Source organism: Thalia democratica, chromosome 3 (genome assembly GCF_965202585.1).
Source record: "Thalia democratica chromosome 3, ktThaDemo2.hap1.1, whole genome shotgun sequence".
Lineage (NCBI taxonomy): Eukaryota > Metazoa > Chordata > Thaliacea > Salpida > Salpidae > Thalia > Thalia democratica.
In genome coordinates this window covers 72998314-73020238 of record NC_139167.1, presented here as the reverse complement: position 1 = coordinate 73020238, position 21925 = coordinate 72998314, and the positions used below count along the sequence as shown (strand labels likewise).

The following is a 21925-nucleotide window of genomic DNA, read 5'->3' as shown; positions in this document are numbered from 1 at the left end:
TTTAAACATATTATATTATACTTATCCTATTAAAATCTTTATTTCTAAGTTTAAAAAGACTTTCGGACTAAAAATGAAAAAACCTAGGGATTTTATATGCACGAGCATTCAAGAAATATCTTTGTTAAGAATTTGAATCTCATTTTTGCATTTTTTGGTATACTTGTAAGGAATGCTTGTTAAATATTTTACACTTCTTTTAGTAGTTAATTTTTAAGTAATGCTGTAGTTGTAAAATTAATAAAATGAATTGTCATACAGATTTTATTCAGTTTATATAAAAGGAAAGTTAAAAAACTTAGGGTTGCTTTGTTTTAGCTTTATTTTAAAAAAATCCAATATCCAAAAAGTCTTGTTGTTAAGGAAGACAGACCAAATATTTGCTCCTGTTTTTTTTGTTTTCATTTATAAATACCTTTTAAATAAAATTCTTTTTACTTGGTTTATCTCATTTTTGAATAATTACTATTTTTTATAAATAACTTAAACAACTAGAAAAACCTTAGTATGAATTTACATTTTTCAGATTTATTTTATTAATACCTAAAAGTCTCCTGAATCTTTAAAATCTAGCCAGTATTAACTCTAATAGCATACCAACATACTTAAATAATGTTTAGTATAAGTTCTTTCGCTAAAATCGAAAACAAAGAGCTAATAAACTGATTTATTCGAACAAATTTTTACAACTATATAGAAAATAAATTTACTACTATACAAAAAAAATTGCCTAGTTAAATTATAAACTTAAGTCTACTTACTTTTGGTAAGTTAGAAGCTTTAAATTCCAAGTCGAAAAACACATTATTGTTGATTACACAAATATGTTAAGGTTCAGATAAAGTACAAAAAAACAGAATCACGTAAGATCAACAAAAAAAGTAAACGGAAAGTTAAAATGTTATAGTGTAAACAGAATTTTGAATTAAGTATTTTGTAAAGTTATTAAGAAAAAAATGTTGTAAGCAAAAAAAAATTAAAAAATCTCTAAGAAACGCTGATAAATAGACTTTAACGACGTCACTATCTCTCCTTTTCCACCGCTCAGTAATTAATTTCTTCTCTAACAACTTCTATTTTGCCGTTGTCATGACGACGTGCATTTGTGACGTCATCATTGGAGGAGAAGGTCTTGATTTTTTGTTAGCCGGTCCTTCAGTGACGTCATTGAAATATTCGTCATCAGACGAAGAGTAGTCGGAATCAGAATCGTCAGAGTTTTCGTCACTGATTTGACTTATTTCCTGATCTGTTTGAGAGTTAAAAAGTTTGTGTTTTCTTTTTAATCAAACTTTAGTTTTATAAACATAAAAACACTACTTGTAAGTATTTTGAGCTGTTTGATAAAAACAATAACTCTATAAGTTAAAGTCATTTCAAAAATTTCTAAATACACTAAAAAAAAATTTTGCAATAAAAAAGTATATGTATATATAATACAAACCAGTAATACTGGGTTTCCTAATGAGAGCCGCAGAGGTTCCGTTTCTTATGCTTAATTTCAACCTGTCCAAAGTGCTACCTGCAACCACGTGACTGCCAGTCCTGAACACTTTCTGTTTAAAACTCTTTGAAGGAACTGAGGAACTCCGTCGAAGCTCCGTCCTCAACGTTTCTTCTCCTGTAAATAAACGTTTAGCTAAAAAAATATTTTACCATATAAGAGAACAATTTTCTAACCTTATGTTAAGTAGCTTTGTAAAAGTTCGAAATATAGCGTTCTTTACATATAGTTCGAATTGATTTGATTTTACTTAAGCACAACAAGTTTAAAGATTTTTAAGCTGTTTATAGTTTATTAGCTAGTAGATAATTAAGTTATCTCGTAGATTTTTTTTTATTTCGTGCATTACATTATGGCGCCACAAACAAACCTTGATGTTGAAGAGGAATTTTGAGATTGTCGAACTTGTGTCTCTTTCCATGTTTCACTGAAGAAGTTATTTTGGTGTAAGGTTTAAGACCATCCTTCTGAACTAACATCACCTGTTAATATGATTAAAGTTATATAAAACAGTTAAAGTTTGTTCGAGAGTCGATAAATGGAAAAGTATGTTAACTTTTTTCAGAAAAAAAAAACAAACTTTTGTGCAATGTATTTTGAGTTAAAGCTTTAGTTTTGTTAATTGAATATCTTTATTGTTTTAATACTTTTTGTAACTTCTTTACAAATAGTAATAATTTTATTTTTATAAGTTATTTACACTAGCAGGAATAAGTTTTTTAAAATATTTTTGTGAAAAAACCCTGTTTGAAACAAAATAATTTACTTAAAAAAGACTTTTTCATGAAAAGAGAACAGCTGAACAAAAATAATAAAAATAGCATTTTTTTTCCTAAATTAACTTTCAGTTTATACTACTAACTGTGTTTAAACACATGAATTTCTCGATGAAAAGTATTAATTTTACATATATAAAAGCAAAAAAACAACATTTGAAATTGAGGAATAAGTAATCTTTATCGCTTAAACAATGAAAAGTTTCTTTTTAGAATCAGCTTGATAAAATAAATTAGTTTAATAAACTAAAAACTAACCACTAAATTTAAGGAAGAGATTAAAACAATCTTATCAGCCTGGCGTTACAAAACGAAAAAGATAAAAAAAGCATACATTAAAACCTTTTAATGTATTATGATATACAATCTTTTTTCGCTGTTAGTTTACATATAAGGACAAGTTTTTGGATATAGTATGCATATTTTATGTTTAAAGTTAGTTTTATTTAATTAAATAAAACTGTTTGTAACCCACCCCACTATTACCCTGGATTTTTGTTTCGGTTTTTCCCCCTTCATTTCTGAACCTGTGAAATGCCGAGTTGCCCCCACCAAATTGTGGGGTTGTTGTCAAGGTGATCTTGGGAGTTGGTTTCAGGGGCCGCTTTGCTGGAATCTTATTGGATGATTGTGACGACATATTTGGAGAAGGCTCGTCTTTCTGTTTGAAACAAGTAAATTGTAAATTTTTATAAAGAACAAAATATAAACATTAAACTTGAAAAGTCATTATGCTAGTAAGGCTATAAAGCGATATCTGATTTTTCATTGGATATAAAAGTTAAACAAATTTATAAATTTAAATTAAAAGACTTGCTCTTAAAAGTTCATGTAAATGAATAACTTGTAGACAAGTATTTTACAAAAAAAAAACAACAATTAGCAAAAGTCACATTTTATTCTTATTTATATTATTACTTTTAAACTTTTTAAAAGTGTTTTCATCCATTTGACAACTTAATAAACTTATAATTGTTTGATTTTTAGGTAAGTTGTATTCAACTAAATTATGTGCAAAACTTCAGTAAAATTTAGCTACTTTTTATTATTACTTAATGCGTTTAAAATATTTTACCATTAACAACAACATAATTAAACAAACTAATAAAAATTTGTAAAAATTTTTAAGAATTTTCATGTTTGTAATTGAGTTTAAAATCTCAAAACTATTAAAGTTGTATTATTATATTGCGTTAATTTAATCCTTTTAAGTGATTGTAAATAAAAAAGTGTTTCGATATCTAAATTTTATTCGTTTTCTTAAAAAAAACTAAAAACTTTAAAAAAACAGTCTAAAATAAAAATAATTAATTTCTTTATCAAAAGATAAAAAACAGTTGTATCGTTGTTTTAATCCTGCATTAAAAAGGCACACCTCATAGATGTATTTTTATACTTCAGATAAAAGAAAAACTACACGTAAGTGGAAACGTATCTAAAAATAAACGAGGATTTCATAAATATTTTTGAATAATTGTCAGGAGTAGGAAACGCTTGTAAATAGTTTAAACTTCGAGGTAAAACTCCATAAAAATAGCTTTGGAACAATAAAATTCCTAAGTATTTTGATTTTAGCTACTGGTACGGTTTTTGTTTAGGAAATAAAGCAAATATATCTTTAGAAAATTAAAAATATTTTTTTTCGTAACCCACGCTAAATTTTAAGTATAAAGTAAATTTAATAAATTTGATAATTTAAAAACTTGCTTCAAGTAGGCGTACACTGCACACAATTTGGTGCTATTTTGGTGGTGAGCCTATTCATTACAAAGTTGCTATAAAAAGATAGTAATGCTCGAATTGAATTGAATCAGGATAAAATTGCTTTGAATAAGAAGTGGAATACAAATTTCAATGTAGTATATAAGTGTGGGTGAATCAATTGTTTTAAAATTTAATTTATGCAACAATATATTTAAAGTTTTTTTAGTCAAGTTTAGTAGACTATATTTTTGTAGGTTTTTAAAACGTTTAAACTTACTTTAAAACAGCTTTATTTTTTGTTTATTTATAATACACTTTAATAAAGTTTTACAACAAGTGACATATTTTATTTCAAGTTAATAAATTATTTTGTAAGCTGTACTTCAAAACTTTATGTATAAAGAGTTGGTGACAACTTTTATTGTTTATAATAATATAGAAAAAACAGTATAACAAAAAATAAAAGCTACACCATTGCTAATTGAAAGTATTGTTTGAGAATTATTAGAGAAAGTAAGTTAGTTCTAGCTTGATAACTAGAAGTAATTGTAGCTTGTTAAATAACTTTATTTTTCACATTAAATACAAATAAATAAAAATAAATATAGTACTTAACATGAAATTGAAAGTTCATTAACATGTAAACTTTGTTTGTTTTTCATTTAACTGTCTTGTTATTCCACTTAATTAAAATATTAAATGCCATTTGAACTTAAAATCAAGGTTAAATGTTCCAAAAAAGGTCAAGTAAAGTATTTGTGGTTAAAAAATCTAGAATAATATTAAAAATGATAAATTAAACGTATATAAAACAATACTTTAATTTTAATATAACATACATCTACAAAAAACGCAAAATTTATATATTCAATCAAAATTTTATTTAGTTAAGCAAAAACAAAGTCAAAAAATATAAATTATATTGAATAGAATTACAAAGTATTTAGTTTTCACAGTAATAATCGAAAAAATAAAATAAAATTAAAAACCAAGATTATAAAAAGTTGTTGTGTTATTGCTGCTTTGTCTTTAAACTAATGAAAACTAAACCATGAAGAATAATGTTTTAACAATTCTTTTAACATTAACAAAAGACTCATACGATTAATGCATCATTATTATTCAAGAATAATTTTTCAACATCAGAAATGCGTACAAAACGACTTTCTGTGAAAAAATTCCTAATATGTACAAAAGCGTAAAATTTTTCACGATTTATTCGCGTAAGTTAAACGACAATTCTTACGGTTTCACTACGCGTTCAAAAGTATATGAGGTTTTTTCTGACAAACCTCTTTTTTTTTTCATCTTTTTATTTTATTTTTAAAGTGCTTTTAAAGTGTTGTTTATGTTCTACATTGACATACTATTTTTTTCAATAAGTTTAATAAAATTATTGCAGTTTAGAAAAATTAATACTTATTTGATATAGTTTAATTTGTTTAATTTGTTTAATTAATACTTTAAGTTTATGGTTGACCAACTTATTTGTTTAAATACTTATCGAGTAGTGGAATACATTTCTAAATTATAAAGTCATCACTAAATAAAATCACAAAAATTTTTGTTAGCTAACATAATGTTTATGATTATCATAAGACTAACTAACAACAATAATAAAAATGTGGTGTAATAAAGAAGTTAGTAACAAACTGTACTGTATAAGTATAGCAGAAACAAATTCCTACAAACTACTATGATATGTATTTAAAACAAAATATGTATGATTGTGCTAAAAAAAATATAAAAAATCTACTAAAAAATAGTTCTCATTCAATAAAAGCTTAACTAAAAATTAATATTTACTAACAAAAAAAAATACAAAAAGCTTCATTTAGTTTTGCAATTTTAAAGGTCGTTAATTATTAACTAAAATTCAAAATAGATCATTCAGACATCTGGTATACAGTCGCTTGATATTTAAAAGCATCATAAATTATCCAAAGTAACATTGACGTCAAGTTCTTATTTTTGATTTGAATTAAATTCATAAAAGTCAGCATTTAAGCTTTATTTTATTAAAACGAATATTTTTTTGCCCTTAGATAGCTCAGGTAAAATTTTTACTTGCGTACTTTGATACGCATTAAGATATTTTAAAGCGTTAAACTAAAACAAATTATTTAAACAGACTTTTAACTATTAATACATGTTTACCAATATCTTCTGGAAATTGTTCTTAAGTCTAAACATTTAATTTCTAATTCATTTAATTAGATTTGTTGTTTCGTTAAGTTCAACACTTTGAGTTTTAAATTAACTGTTAATTTTTCTCAAAATAACAAAAAACCAACATTAAGTTTAGCCTGGCAAAACTTTGTTGCTTTTTCAATCAAACCAGGGACCTGATCATCGGTAATTTGTTCAACTTTCACATCCGGGATTTCGCCGTTTTCTTTGCCCTGAAAATTAATTTTAGTTACTTTTTCGTTGTTTGTTATTACTTTCTGCTGACTGTTGCTTAAATTTAACGATACAAAGGAGCTGAAGCCAAATTGAAAAGCATACTAAAAACAATATCTTAATTTTATTTTTAATTTTGGCATATAATCCTTAACAAGGTCTTAGTTACAAACCTTTTATAGTATATAGTTAATTACAACTTTCTCATGTAATCAAATTTAAAAGTTTAAATGTTAAAAGTTAGTTCAATGACGAATTTTATAAACTTAAAATAAAGTATAAGTTTGTAGTTACAAAAAAAACTATTTTGTTGTTAGATTTAGTAACAAAACTAAGACTTAAAAAATTTAAATACAAAAGTCACCAAGATAGCACTAATGAAAATGTTAAAAGCATCGAAATAGACATTGAAATGTTACAATTTGTCATCAATGTTATAAATATACGTTTAAAAGGAAACAAAGTATGACTCATGTTTTGCAAGGAACTAAGTTAAAAAAAACATTAATCTTTTTAACAAAAGCAAAACAAAATGTTATTTTTTCTAAAAATAACGCTAATATTAAGTCATGGATATTAAAATCTAATTTAAGTAAGTACTAAAAACAATTCATCATTATTTTTAACAACATGAAAGGTTTTACTTTTATTATGTAAAATTTTAAAAGTCACTTAGATATAACTTTAGCCATATAAAAGGTCGCCCAAATTTTTAGATTTTTTTTAAGTTTATAAACATTAAAATTATATTTTTAAAAGAAGAATTTGAAAGTTAAAGAAATACTAAAATAAAGTTATCATTGTAGATCAAAGTTTCTAAAACCTTTTTTAATGTACGGCAGAAGTTAAAAATAAACCCCTTATTATATATCACCCCTTGAGTGGTTAACTAACCATTTACACTTTCGTCCCCTTACTAATTACTGCCTCTGATAGCAAAAATGAGAATAGCAAGTTTAAGTTTTGATACAAAAATCAAGCATCTGCAAAAGCAAAGTCCAAACCAAGGGACATAATTTATTTTTAAACGAAATACTAACGTGTTTTATATTTTAAGCAACATATTTAGCATACAAACCTCAATAAAAGCGAAGTAGTTATTGCTGGCTTCTGCTAACTTCATTCTGACGTCATCAAGTGACGATTCATCACGTGACGTCATCAACTCGTAAATTTCCGTCATCGCCATTTCCAGTTCAAATTCCTGACTGGTGATTGGCTTCTCATCGTCACGGTTTGTTGACATCGTTGATTGGTTTTTATTTAAATATTTTATCTGGATAAAAAATGAACTATTAAGAAGAGTGTTAGCTGTTAAATTTATTTAGTTTTACTGTAGTTTCTTATAAGTTTTTTTATTTTTTTATCATATATTATATAATACAAACTGCATTTTAGTAGTGTTCGAAGTTTATTCTGTTGTATATTTATGCAACAACATAATATTTAATTTATTATGTTTAGTTGTTGACTATTTTTGTTTTTAATGTGTTTATAAAATTTATACAGTCGATATAAAAAGTAAAAGTATTAAACAAAAACAAACAAACGAAAGTTTACATTTTAAAATAGTTTGATTTTATTTGTTTTTACTATTAATTACCTTATCATAAGATTAGAGTAAAATATTTCTAAACTATATTAATTAATTCTAATACCTTAATGGTTATAGTCTACTTTGTAAAAAAAAGACTATACTTTTGCTTAAAATATACATTTAACGTACTAAAAACTACTACTTTTATATATTTATATATATAATTAAGACCTAAAACAAACTTTTAAACTATTTCCAACATCAAATTAAGTTATATATAAAAAAAAAATTAATCATTTTAAAGTAGCCAATAAAACATTTTTTAATTAACAAAATCTATAAGTAGCAATGAGTATAGTTTTATTTTAAGTTGTGATAAAGGCATAATATTTTTTTGTGGTTAAACACAATGAATACTTGATGCTAATTATAGAAATTGATAATTTAAAATAAAACAATACCGCCCACTTAATAGTACTTGAACTTCTATAAATAAATTTGAACAAAAAACCTTTAACCTAAATATAAATGTAGTGCAAATTGTAACTAAATATGGAATTAATAAGAAAAGAAAGCAAACATTACTAAAGTAAACGTTTACTTCATACTAGAAAAAATAAAGTAAAACAACTCATCTAAATTGTTCAAAAAATTGATAAAATTACTTTTAAAGCTAACTTAAAGATAATATAAAGTTAAAAAAAGGATTACTTAGAGTATTAGTTTTTGAAACTGTTCAAGAACTTTAAATACAACTTCAACATTAACTATGCTAAAAACTGTAGTTATATTTCGTTATAAACCTTTGATATAGTTTAGCGCCTTTAAATATCAAAATGTTCAATTCGTTTCTTTTCACATCATCTAGAAAAAAAAGAAAGCCTAAAATGAAAGAAAAAGGTTCTACTGTTTTTGCGATGATTAATGAAAAAATAATTATAAATAGAAATTAGCTTGTCAGCTAAAAAAACCTGATGTAAAAGAGTAAAAATACAAATGTGAACAACTTATTTCCAACATTACTTAGCGAAAAACTTTGTAAAAATTATAATTGAATGTAATTACAAAATGCAAATAGGATGAGAAAAAGACAAAGAAAATTTTTACAAAGTTGGTCAACTTAATTTAGTAAACAAATATTTGAAACTTGGTAAACAATGGTAAATTGACATAACTTAAGTACATGCCGGTTCGGAAGCAACTCAAGTGAACTTTTAAGCTTCTTTAAAAAGAAAAACAAGTGAGAAAGAAAATGTTGAACAACAATGAAGCATTTTAAGATAGGTGGAGAATTAATGTCTATACTACAAATACATCTTCAGAAACTTTATTGTGTTTATTAGATCTATATTTTCTTAATCAAAAAGTATTTGAATACAAATTTAGAACAAAGTTTTTTCTGTAAAAGTTTAATAAACTAGCAACTATTAAAGTTAAATATAAGATTTATTAAAACAATATAATGTTGTATGGGAAAGTAAACAAATAAAGTTATCAAATGCTGTCAGTAGAGAGGATAACAGTTTCGTTTTATACTGTAATTAGGTACAAATGGTTGTTTAAATTTAGCCCATAAAACTATAAGGATACTTCAAGTGAAACCAAGCAATACGAGTTTGTTAACTTGAAAAGAAATTCAAAACTTTAAGTGGTAAAATAGAATTCTATTTTTACTAAAGACAAGCAAGTCAAAATACAAACGTCAAAAAATTCATAGACTATCAGCACTTGGGTGAGCGGTGCATGAATTAGAAGTGAAACAAGCTCTTGAGCCTTAAACGTTTATCTGCAACCAAGTTTCTAGCAAATCTCACAATGGCAAATCTAGTAGTCGATTTTAATAGAATTGTGCTGAAAACCGCAAAACAAATTAACACATATTTAGGACTAACATACCCAAATGACCTTTTGTGATTATTTAATGAAAAAGTAACAAGAGTTTTGTGTTAGAGCACGCTTTATGCTTACTTTAAATGTCAATAATGTTTTTTTTTCAGTAAAATTTGAAATAAAAAAAACTATTTGAAAAATTAAGATTATATATTAAGATCATACTAGTCCAATAGCTATCAATTTTTCTAAAGTTTTAAACTAGGCTAGACTTAGCATTATATAGATTAATCAAAAAAAAAAAAAAAGATAAAACTGAGGTCATCAAATTAATACAAGTAAAACCAGTGATTAAAAGAATAAAAATTATTGAAATAAAAACTTTAAGAAATCAGAAAAACACTACTGTAGAGTAAAAACTCGCATGAACTTTGCATGACATCGTAGTTCGCCCTTCAAGCACAGAAGCAGCATGAAAACTGAGGGCATAAAAGTAAGCAGCATGTAAATTGCGGCGGCCTAATGAAGTGTAAATGGATTTACTACGAGCTACCTGAAAAACCAAATCAGATAAAAAGATTCGGTTTTGTTGCTTGCTTTTTGCTGAAATTAAATCCGTATTTTACACTGTGTTTTTGGCACAATATATCTTTAAAGCGGTAAAGAACAAACTTAATAAAAAAAAAAAGATAAATACTTTTTAATGTTAAGTAATGCACCTTTTTTAAATAAGATATGTGCAATAAAAAAAATCAATACAGTTTTTTGTCATATAGGATTTATAAAAACATCTAAAATTCTTGGTAATTTGTTACGGTTGTAATTTACACATTAGTTTTTATGTGCGGTTAGCTAAAAGTGTTTAGAAAGTGAAGTTTGTGTTAATAGTTTAAAATTTTTCAAGCTTAATTAAGAGTGAACACCTGTGAAAATTTCTTAAGCGAACAAATTTAAACTTGATTTATTCGCTAAGTCTGAAAAACCAAGTGATATATTTGAAACGAAACTGTTTGCAAAGTCTTTGTTGTCAATGATTGATTCTAGACGCATTTTTAATTTATTATGCATTACTTCAATTCAATCCCGGAACTATTTCCTTAATGCATTTTAACCTTTACAATTTTAATTCACTGTGAAATTTAAAAGCTTAAATTAAAATGCAGTTTTTTTCAGAGTAAGTGTACAAATTTTATCTTAATTTACTAGTTTGCATATAAAAAGTTAGTCAAAGCTAGTTTAATAATCAGAAGTAAAGGTTGTATTAGGAACTTGTAGAAAAATGTTTTTGTAACTGTCTTTTTTTAATAAACTAGAATTATGAATAACTATACTTTACAGTTTATAAGTAAAAAGAAAATTAAATTATAATTAAGCATATAAGCTTTTCTTGAATTTACAACTGCTTCATACTACATTAAGTACATATGAAAAAAACCTTTCTAACGAGAATATCAAACTTCAAAGCGAGATCCATCTTTCTTTTGACACCATTAATCAAAATCTTCTAAATATAATAATTTATCAGCAACTAGATGTATGACTCACATGCAAATTATCCGAAAACAAGACGGATTGTTGAAATTAGCTATAAATAGCAAAATTGTGCATGCATGCCTGACTCATGCTGAACAGATAAGAAAAAGACTGGGCTGGGGCAATGGCGATGCTATAAAGCAAGATTGTTTGTTGTTATTTTTTTGTTTGTTTTTGTTTCCCAAAGAAATTAAAAATTGTATGTTGCTGCTCAACTGAAAAAAAAAGCAATAGTATACAACTCAAGTTTAATATTTGACCTTGTTAATTGTAATTAACTATGTGAAATAATAACTGTTTGACTTTCACTAAAAATTTAAAGCAAATTTCAAGAGTTCATGAATCAAGTTTAGCTATAAAAAAAGTCATAAAAAATTCAATAGTTAGTTATATATTTTTATTTTTAATAGTTTTAAATATTTAATTTCTAACTAACATTATTTAGCGGTTTTAATTTAACTAAAAGTTAAATAGTAGTGCGATGTATTTTTGTCTACAACTGTTTATTTTTGCTAAATAATATTTTAAATAAAAAAATAATACTAAAATTTTTTGTTGATGTTAAAAACTGCAGCAAAAAAAAATTAACAAATATAAGTAACCTACAGCAAAAGAAACCTTAAAATAGATCAAAACTTATTCATAAGCTATCAGCTACCTTCAACAAAACTAAAACTTCAAAGCCTTGAAAGTAATTTATATGTCAACAGTCTCAAGTATTAAAGCGTTGCAAAATATTTTACTTTTTTTCTTACTGCACTTTTTTCTTATCAATAAATTTCCGGTCATACTCTCAAAATGTTATATGATATTGTTCTTTTTCTCTTTTTTTACTCTAAACTTTTTTTATTAAATACCTATCTTTTTAAGGGTTTTTATCAATTTAGTATGATTTTTCTTTCTATTTATTTCAAATTATGTTTGAAATCTATTATTTTAGAGTTTAAAAGTAAAATCTTAAATGTATACTCTAAGTACAAAAAATATTATATTTCTATTATACATGGTCAAAATTATCCAGTTTATCTATTATTACATTGCTATGTAGTATCACAATTAAATGATATACAGAATAAAAAATTCTTCAGCGTAATACAAAAACGGATAAAAAGGGAGATATATAAGGGAACAAAAATAATAAGGTAGCTAATATTTTTCAGTCTGGAATTATATTGTACACAACTAAAGAAAAGTCTAAGTAATTTTATAACAAATTCGTTTTTACTTATACTTAGAAACATTTATGAAAAGCAATAGTATCATTTATTACATTTACTCTTGAAATACTTTTAAGCATTTGAAATTCAAAAAAAAAATCATTGTTGTTTTTTTTTTGCTAATTTTACATGTCTATTCGCAAATATCTGTTGTTTTTTAGTGAACACTACTTAAATAATCAACTTAAAAAATTAAGTGTAAATATTTAAAGTCGAGAAAAAACTTATTTAAAAAGCTCTTTTACAGAGTAACGGTAAGCTATTTACCACTAGGAAAAAAAAATCATAACAGAAATTTGTAAAAGCAAAAACTTTGCAAGAAAACATTCTGTGTAAAACGATAAAGAAGCTTAAACAGCTTCCACTATTACTACCATTTTCAAAGGAAATAAAAATCACGGATTATAATCTTACTTGGCGCGTGTGTTTGCTTTTTTAGGGATTTAAATTAGCAAATTCGGCTCGGGAGTAAAATATTTTCGCCTAATTCATTTTAATCCTGTTTGCTAATTGTTAAGAAAAACTAATGTATTTGCATTGTGGAGTATTTACTGCTGTATTCAAATGTTTTGTTGTTTAAAAAGGGTTACTTTAGCTTAAATGTTTTCTTTAAGTTCAACGTTAAGCAGAAACCGCAACTTAAAGTTATTTTTCCAATACTATTAGGTTGTTGTAATTTTATAAAGAATATTTTTTTTGAAATAGTTCGAGCCCTTTAATACTTAAATAGTAAAATATTATGCTTTAGTAACTACCTTTTCATAACACAAGTTTAACATTGCTATAACAAGTACATAATACTTAATAAAATAACTTTTAATTTTTATAATTGAAACTTGTTTTTAATTTGGTATCATTTTAGGAAGTTATTCTAGAAAACAATAGCCAAAATAAATTAAATCTAACTTCACTGTTTTTGGTTAGTAATAAATCTTATTGTTTGTTTTTAATAAAAAATTTGCATCTAAAAAGCTTTATGTAGATATATAAAAAAGACTGCTCTTAAAAATTAAGTTCATTATATGATTTCTCCATTCTATATAAATAAAAGTTAACCAAATTGTATTGAAAATTAAATTCTCATAAGCTATCAATCAGCTAAAAATACCTAATTTAGTAATACTAGTTAAAAATTATCTTTGAGTTAATGATAAAAACCTTGTGACCAACAGATATACTTCTGGTTCTAAATTAAGAGAAACGGTCATATACTCACTTGTAAAGGAAGTATATTTTAACATAATAAGGAGAATATTAGAATATTTAAACAAGTGTCGTTCAACTTGCTTTAAATTGCAAACAAAGCGAACACTAAATGTTGCTATTAATAAACTGCAGTGTAAATAATGTGGTTGAAACAAGCGTGCTTGAAAATAGTGTATTTAAATTCAAATAGCTGAAAGTTGAGCATGTAAGGCTGAACAAAACAAATTGCGTTATGTCAGGTAACTTTTGTGAGTTTTAATTATTACAAATTAAAAGGCAATGAAAATTTGTTATTGAGCTTTTTTTTAGAAATGAAAAAATATTAAGTGTTTAAATGAGGTTCTCTTAAAATAAAAATAATTACTTTTGTTAAAGTTTGAATAAAGAAAAAATAAATATCATGTTAGAATCTAATTTACTCGTTTTCTTAAAAAACTAAAATTGAGCTAACATTTGATAAAAGCTTATTTGTAGTTAAAATTTCATTTTAAAATCAAATTTTTTAGTTTGATTTTTCAAAGTAAGTTATAAAATAAGTTTGAGCTATAACTTTTAAAAAGCCATTTTTCGATAAAATTTTCAAATAGTTTAGTGATACATTTTCAATTACTATAATAATGATTTTAATTTTTAAATCACAAGCTCCTCACACAAAGCTATACTAAGCTGTTTTGTAAACTTAATTACCTTTAATAAAGCTGTCAAACAATAAATAAAAAACTATTCAAAAATTAAAAAACGACATTTTAATTGAGGAAAGACCAAGTTTTTCAGCATTAAATCTAAAAAACTTGGTCTGTGAAAATATAACATTTAATTTTAGATTTTATGAAGCAAATGAGTTTCATCATTTACTTTTGTTCTCACATTCAACGAACATGCATGGTTCGTGCACTTTATAGCTTCATCTTTCAATACAATTTGCATAACAAAAGTCGTGATAAAAACGTTTGAGTATACTGTAAAAGCAGCATGTAAAAGAAAAAAACACTTCCTCAGCTGTACATTTTGAAAGTCTATGTATTCGGCAAAAGTGCAGTTTTGAAAGTTTTGAAGCTTTTGAAAACAAAACAACTGGTTTTGGTTTATTATTTAAAATCCAAAGATTTCGGTACTTTGGCTGTAAACACAGTGAAAGTCTTAAATTTAATTTTCATTCTTTCTAATATTGAATGAAACGCAGTATGAAAATTTTCGTTTTGGCAAACACTTTAAGTTTTGATCTATTTTAAAAATAAACCTGCTTAATGATGAATGAAGCAACGGGTATTTTCCTGCTGTAAATAATTTTCACCAACAATTTATTCATCGCATGGGATTAGAAACTAAAAATAGTTTAAAATTGTGCTGAAATTAAAATTTAGTGTAAACCTATTTTAAGTAACTAATTTAAAGGTTTAGGATTAAGTAAGCTTCAATTATTTGTAAAATATGGTTACATAGCAATTCAAATTCGAAAAATTTAAATTCTAAAAAAGCAATTTAAAGGGCCACAAATTAAAAAGTATTATATACTTTAAAAAAAAAACATTTATGTTGGTACTATTAATATCTACAAGCCATTTTTTTCTTGTTGTGAACTACTAAATACCTATTAAAATATTAAAAGAATAAAAGTTAGTACACTTTAATTTTTTTTAGACATATCAAAAAATAATTTAATATCAAAAGAAAAAATACTGCTTGTAGAAATTAATAAAACAAACATACATATTTTTAATTTTTTTCAAATACATACTACTTTTTAAGTTGTGGCCCTTTAATTTTTTCTAGAATTTGGATTGTCGTGCACCCGTAAAAAATGGTGTGTGTAACAATAAATTTTTAAAAAGCATATCTTAAAACTTAACCAAACTATATTTTAACAAATATAATTTTTTGTAGCAGTTGCTTAAAGAACAACAAATAAATTATCATAAAAACAGTTGCATTTAGTTTTATATAAAGTATTTAAAAAAATTCATAAGTATTATTAGATACAAGACGCGTTAAAAATTTTCCTTTGTTAAAATTGAAAAAAAATCAGCTTACTGTTTTAAATTTTTTTTTCTTTGTATATAAATAAAAACTATATTAAAAATAACTTCAATCATAAGCAACAATCCATTGTATAATCGACAAGAAATTTTCACACAAACGAAACTTAACACTACTGTGAACACAGGATGTTAATAGTATGAAAAAAAAAAACTTGGTTTTTTATTAAATCTTTAACATTAACTGAAATCGACTCGTTCGTGAAACTCGTAAAAATAGAAAGATTTGATGTAAGGAAAGGATGTTAACAGTCAGATATTTGAATTTGAACTACTAAACGATCAAATGTCAAAGCTGAAAACAAAAACTTCAAGCCGAGATTGTAGCAGTTAAACAGTGTCTAGTTTTCGTTGTTTTATTTTAGTTTATTAACTTTAAAGAACAAATAACACCTAATAGTCCGATAAGCAGTTAAAAAAAGTCATACACCAACATAAAAATTAAAAAATCTGAATAAAGTTAAACAAAGCGTTTTAAGTAAAATAAAAGAGTTAAAATGGCTAAAATAACTCAAACCGACCAAAACCAAATCAAAAAAAATCTTGTTTATAGTATGTTCTAAGACGCAGCTGCATCATAGCGAATTCGTTGAGTAAAAATAGAAATTTCGCGGAAGCGATAAGAAATTCAATTGCTGCAAATTCCCACAACAATATCGAAATTCGATAAGAAGCAGTAAGACGGTATTGGTGCTTTTTAAAGTGGAAAAAATCATTTTTTTTGTATTTTTTTGCTGATTTTGCGACTGAACTACTTATTAATAAAAATATTCGTATTAAAATAAAATGATTTTTCTAAAATTAATTTTTTTTACTTCCCGTGCATCATGTTAATAAACATTTTTACACAAAAAATTAACTAAAAAAAAAAACTAAAGCAAACAAAATGTTGCATAAGTGTATGTGGTGGTAAATCAAATTTAAGTATGATGAAATATGTGATTTATTTTTATGCTTGTAATTTATGCGTATGTGTGCAAAATCAAGAAAACTCAATCAAGTTGTGTAGCAGTTTTTTAAAGATATTTTGCTTGAGTAGCACACAATTATCGTATTTGTTTTTGATGTACAACTTTGCACAAACGTGACTTAATAAAGTTTACCATCATGTACAGTTGTTTGTTGAATAAATAATTTTTTTTTGAATTTTAAAACAATGAACATAGTTTGATACATATTTTATGTACACATTATAAAATTTGTCTTTTTACTTTAATAAATCTTTAAAATATATATATTTAATTGATATGCATGTAGAGATTTACAGCTTATTTCTACTTAAAAACTGTAAGCGTGATTTCAGTATCATTAGTTCATGCTAATTACAGCTGTTTTTTTGTAATGTGTTGTTTTCCAATAAATGTTTGAAAATTTCTTTACTTGAAATTTCTCTAAAAAAACTTTTCAAACTAACTTTTTAATTTAACTTTGGACCTTTCAACACATAATACTTAAATTTTCCTACCAATGAAAAAGTAAACCTAGTGAACAAATATACTCTAACAAAAACATTTAACAATAACTACCTTTGTAAAATTGAAATCCGGTTTGAAAATGGACCTTATTGTGACGTGAGCTGAAATGTAAACAATTGAACAGCAGTTTGATGGAAATTATAAGGTAAACAAGAGCTGGAGTTTTCTTATATCTGTTGTGTAGAAAATAAGATGGGAAGTTTTACAAGATCTTTTTAAAACTTAGCCATTCCCTTATGTTGGTTATTAACAGGAAGTAAAATATAAAAAGTTATATTTTTCAAAGTTCAATAACTTTGTTCAACTAAAAAAACTGAAAATTTAACTAATCTATTTTCAGTAAACACTATTTTGTGACCCTTGTACTTGAAAAAGTACGTTTTTGTGTTCACTACAAACTACTTCTTTTGTTTGATAATCTTTAGCTTTTGTGTCTATTGTATAAAAGATTTTTAGTTTTTGTCTATACTTGATAAAAGACTGCCTTTTTGAAAGGCAAAACATTGTAAATTCATTCTAACGACTTTAAATGCTTTTGTTTTTTTTTTGATATACTTTACCAGTAAAGTAATTTTAAGTATTTTTAATAAAGGAAAAGTTAGACAATTTTATTCTTAAAACTAGATTTTTCTACTGCAATTTATTTCTTTTTACTTGTTTTAACAAGATATTATAAAAAGTAGTAATCTCTTTTAAAATAAAAGTGATTTAAAATAATTATTTAGAAAAAATCATGTTTTTACAACTTTTAGAAAACTGGTTGTATACAATTTTTTTTTATAATTTATCATTTTTTTTTATTTATTATTACTGAAACTCAAAAGCTATTGTTGTTATTCTTATTACATTTCAAACATTTTTACATATTGCAATAACTTAATTTAAGTTACAGCTTTTTAAAATTTGAGTTACAAATAAACTCAAAAATTAAAGCTAGGCTAAAAAAAAACTGTTAAAACTTTGATCATTCAGCAATGTACGACTAAATTTTAAAACTTCACACCCACAAAAAAGATAAGCAAAACATAAAATTCTCAAAAACAAAACACACCTGTTCTGATCAAAAAAACGCATCAAAATATCATGCAGCCATCTCTCTAAAGCTCGAAATTAAATATTTTCGGTGAAACACTTTTCACCCGCAAGCTACAAACGCCTTTTTCTTTTTGGAAGTGATCACCAGTGCCAGCTAGCGACCAAATTTAACAATTTTTTTCTGAACATTTTTTAGCGTTTTTTGCCTTTTGCATAACTTAAACGCTTCAAAGACTGATATTTTCAACTATCGTTAAGTGTTTAATATTTAACAACACTTGTAGTCAAACATCATACGATTCAAAGTTTAAAAACTAAACACGATACCTGCTTGCACCGTACAACGGAAAACAGGAAATAAAAACACTCAAGCGGAAACTAGGTTATTTATAGACCGAGAGGATATAATTCAAAGAGAAAAAGTGAGAGATGAAATTATTAGGCAAAATCCGTAGCGATCTGCCGTACAGGCACGAAAAAAGTTTCGCCTGTGATGTAAACTCCTTTTAAGCTGACATCCCGTTGACCCGCGGTGCGAATATAGATTGATGGATGTTTTTGCTATCTATAAACAAAATAAGCCGGTGGTGATGGAGATACGAAATAGTTAGTCCCATGAAGAGGTAATAGATTAATAGATAAATTAAATAGTTTACTGGCGTTTCGTGGTGAATAAGCAATTTCAATACAAATAGGCAACTGTTTGGCTTGAGTTTTTTTTATAATGTATAATTAGTCCTACTTGTTGATAAAATATAATTATTTTGAAACAGAAATAAAAATATTGTTTGGTTTTTAGGTTGATTTAATCTATATTAAAAAGTCTAAGTTTTCTAGACTTTGATAATACTGTTTAAAAGAGTAACATTTTTTTTGTAAAACAAAATAATTTTACATTAAGATCAGTTTGAATTCAAAGCAGGTTTTTTGAGTATTTGTTTATTTTTAGGAAACTAGGGTTTATTTTACTTATTGTAACGAATTAAAACTGTTATAAACTTTATAAGCCAAGGTCATTAAAAAAATGTAAAATTTATAAAGCTTTTTATTTTTAATTGATACAATACCACAACGCTTTATACAAGTAAACAACGGTAATAATGTTAGTGTTCTTTGATATAATCGGGTATTTATTTTTCTTAGCATTAAACTTAAAGAGTGATTAAATTTATTTATCGGGAACTAGTAGTTTAAATAACACGGTTCAATATACAAAACTATATAAATCAGCTGTGAAACTGCTTAGCATTTTGCTGCTGCCACATAGTTTTTGTTGCCAATTGTACAATCATGAGTTTTATTACAAAAGTTTAATTAATTTAACAAATAACAAATTTAAATGATGAACATTCCAGTTTGCCGAATTTAATTTTAAAACGTTGGATAAAACTTATAAAAAGTAGTTGTATTCTTTAGTTATAGCATTAAAGTAAGTATGAGTTAACAAACGATGTTTTCATAGTCTGTAGTTCTAATCAAGTTCTAGACTCAGTCTAATATTGAACTACGAGCCCAATGTATTTGATTCGATCGGTATTTTTAGAGCTATAACTGAACAAACTTTACATTAGAAAAATTATTTTCACTAACTTGAATTGAATATTTTTCTGTATTGTTATACTGTGTTGGTAACTCTTATATAGAAGCTTATACACTAAGTCTTTTAAAAAACCTTTAACAAAGCTATCAAAATTAGGTTGGTTAGAAATTAGGTGGAATTTAAGCTTAAGCTCGAGCTAAACTTGAGTAAAATATGTGGGCTAAATACTTATTGTTCTCATAACACATTTTTATTGTCTTTTATCCGAAAAAACGAATAAGATTTTCATATAACATTGAGTTTGAGTAAGCCATTGAAACGATTCGAGTTTATGCAGAAAAAAGTTATTTTAGGTCATTTTAGTCAAGCTGTCATCAAATTAGGATGCTGCTGTAAATACACTATGTGCTTATGCAGGTATAAGAGCATAAAAAAAATAAAAAAATAAAAAAATGTCATTAAGCTCTAAAAAGCGGGATAAATGTTTACTATCCTATATCCTAGTTATTGTGTAGTACTTCAAGTTAATAGTTTATTCAAAACTTAAATACTTTAACAAAGCTTATAAAGTGTTAAATCAAAGTACAGTTTTACTGACTTTAAATCAAGTTAGAGATTACAATATAATTTTTTATATTTATATTGAATTAAAGTACTTTTTTTTTAGTTTTACAATAAATATCTATAAAAATGACTAATCAACTAGAATAAGTTAAAAATATTTTAAGCTCAACCACAAGCAATTGCGAACGTAATACACATAAAGACAACATTTCGCTTTACTAGCCCACGTGCCGAAAAATACACTGGTAAAATCAACAAAGTATTGCTTAAGTAAGCCAGTTTGTTTGAAAAGTTAATTATCCTTAAATTTAGCAGCTAATTTTAGCTGCAGACGAATATTTTCATAATTTTTAATATAAATGTTTACTTTAGTCGGGTTATTTTTAAAACACTTTTACGGTAACGTAATTACATTGACGAAATCAAGTCTAAAAAAGAAAAAAAGAGAACTTTTCATTAAGTACGGTTGTAAGTTTTCCTGGAATAGAATATTCAAAAAAACCAGGTTTTACTTTTATATTACAAAAAAGTTAAAAAAAACAGTAAAATTTACATTGAATTGAGTTTTATAGTGTTCTATAATTAACATCGGTTTTATATAAGTTATTATGAAAAATAAAAGAAAAGTGTGTGAAGATGCTATAGAAAAATTCTAAAAGCTTAACAAAAAAGTTATCACTTACAATTTACATGGTTTAAAATCGTTACAACCAATTAAATAAGGTTATTTTTGCGCCGAAATGAGGATTAAGTAATGTTATATTATAACACTGTTTAAAATATCAATTTAACATACTTTCTTGATAAAATTGCATGTTAGGTTTTTGGGTGGAACAGTAAATTACTAAACTAATAGTTGCACAGTATACACCCTGGATTAAAAGTATACCAAAATCATGTTGAATTCAACTTCCGCATAAACTGTTTCTGCTTAAATGTTTTATAATTTATCATGAAGTACATGTTTTTAGAAACGTATAAACTACACACTAAGCGGAATATTAAAGCGTACCAAAATGCGTTAGGAAAGCATACATCCATATCAGGTTTAGAAAATAATGTGTTGTTCGTGTGTAAATTTATTTTTCTGCTTAAGATGTAAAAGTTAGTTTAAAAATTATATGAAACCAACAAACATTTTTAAACGAACAGCATAACATACTATGTATGTTAACTTTCTATAAACTTGCAGAATTTATACTTTTCTGAAAAATTGAAAAAAATTTGATTTATATTTAAAAAAATATGTATATAAAACTATATAGTGTAAGTGAACTAAATTTGAAATGTATAAAAGTTTGTTTTTTATGCAATTTAAAATTTAATTCTTTTCATTAACTAACATTTAAAATAAATATTAAATGTATAATTGCAAACTGTTTAAGTTGTCATTATTTAACTCCAGTATTAGTTTTTTCAATGTGCAATTTTAAAGAATTATTATAACTATTTTGAATTTATAAAACAAAACTGTAAAGTTTCAATGATCTGTAGAAAGCTGAGTTTGATAAATAACTAATTTTACTATAGCATGATAGGAAGCGATTGATAGCTGTTTTTTTACT

At 25.2% G+C, this 21925-nt stretch overlaps 1 protein-coding gene across 1 annotated transcript; it reads right to left on the bottom strand.

Annotated features, from left to right (window-relative positions):
- Positions 1-755: 755 nt before the first annotated feature.
- On the bottom strand, positions 756-15053 carry LOC145831862 (uncharacterized). Its single transcript, XM_082939207.1, has 7 exons — positions 14951-15053; positions 7466-7663; positions 6279-6386; positions 2756-2941; positions 1875-1986; positions 1445-1621; positions 756-1249 (listed from the first exon to the last, which is right to left on the bottom strand). The coding sequence occupies exons 1-7, from the start codon at positions 15017-15019 to the stop codon at positions 1074-1076; spliced, it is 1026 nt and encodes a 341-aa protein (XP_082795333.1). The 5' UTR covers positions 15020-15053; the 3' UTR covers positions 756-1073.
- Between the last annotated feature and the right edge of the window lie 6872 nt (positions 15054-21925).

What these genes read in the sequence shown, in the direction of transcription:
- LOC145831862 (XM_082939207.1), bottom strand. Translation starts at nt 15,019, where the DNA reads ATGAATAAATTGTTGGTGAAAATTATTTACAGCAGGAAAATACCCGTT. An exon ending in ACTACTTCGCTTTTATTGAG is followed by an intron (nt 6,387 to 7,465) that starts GTTTGTATGCTA and finishes ATTAATTTTCAG; the next exon opens with GGCAAAGAAAACGGCGAAAT. An exon ending in TAGGAAACCCAGTATTACTG is followed by an intron (nt 1,250 to 1,444) that starts GTTTGTATTATA and finishes ACTCTCAAACAG; the next exon opens with ATCAGGAAATAAGTCAAATC.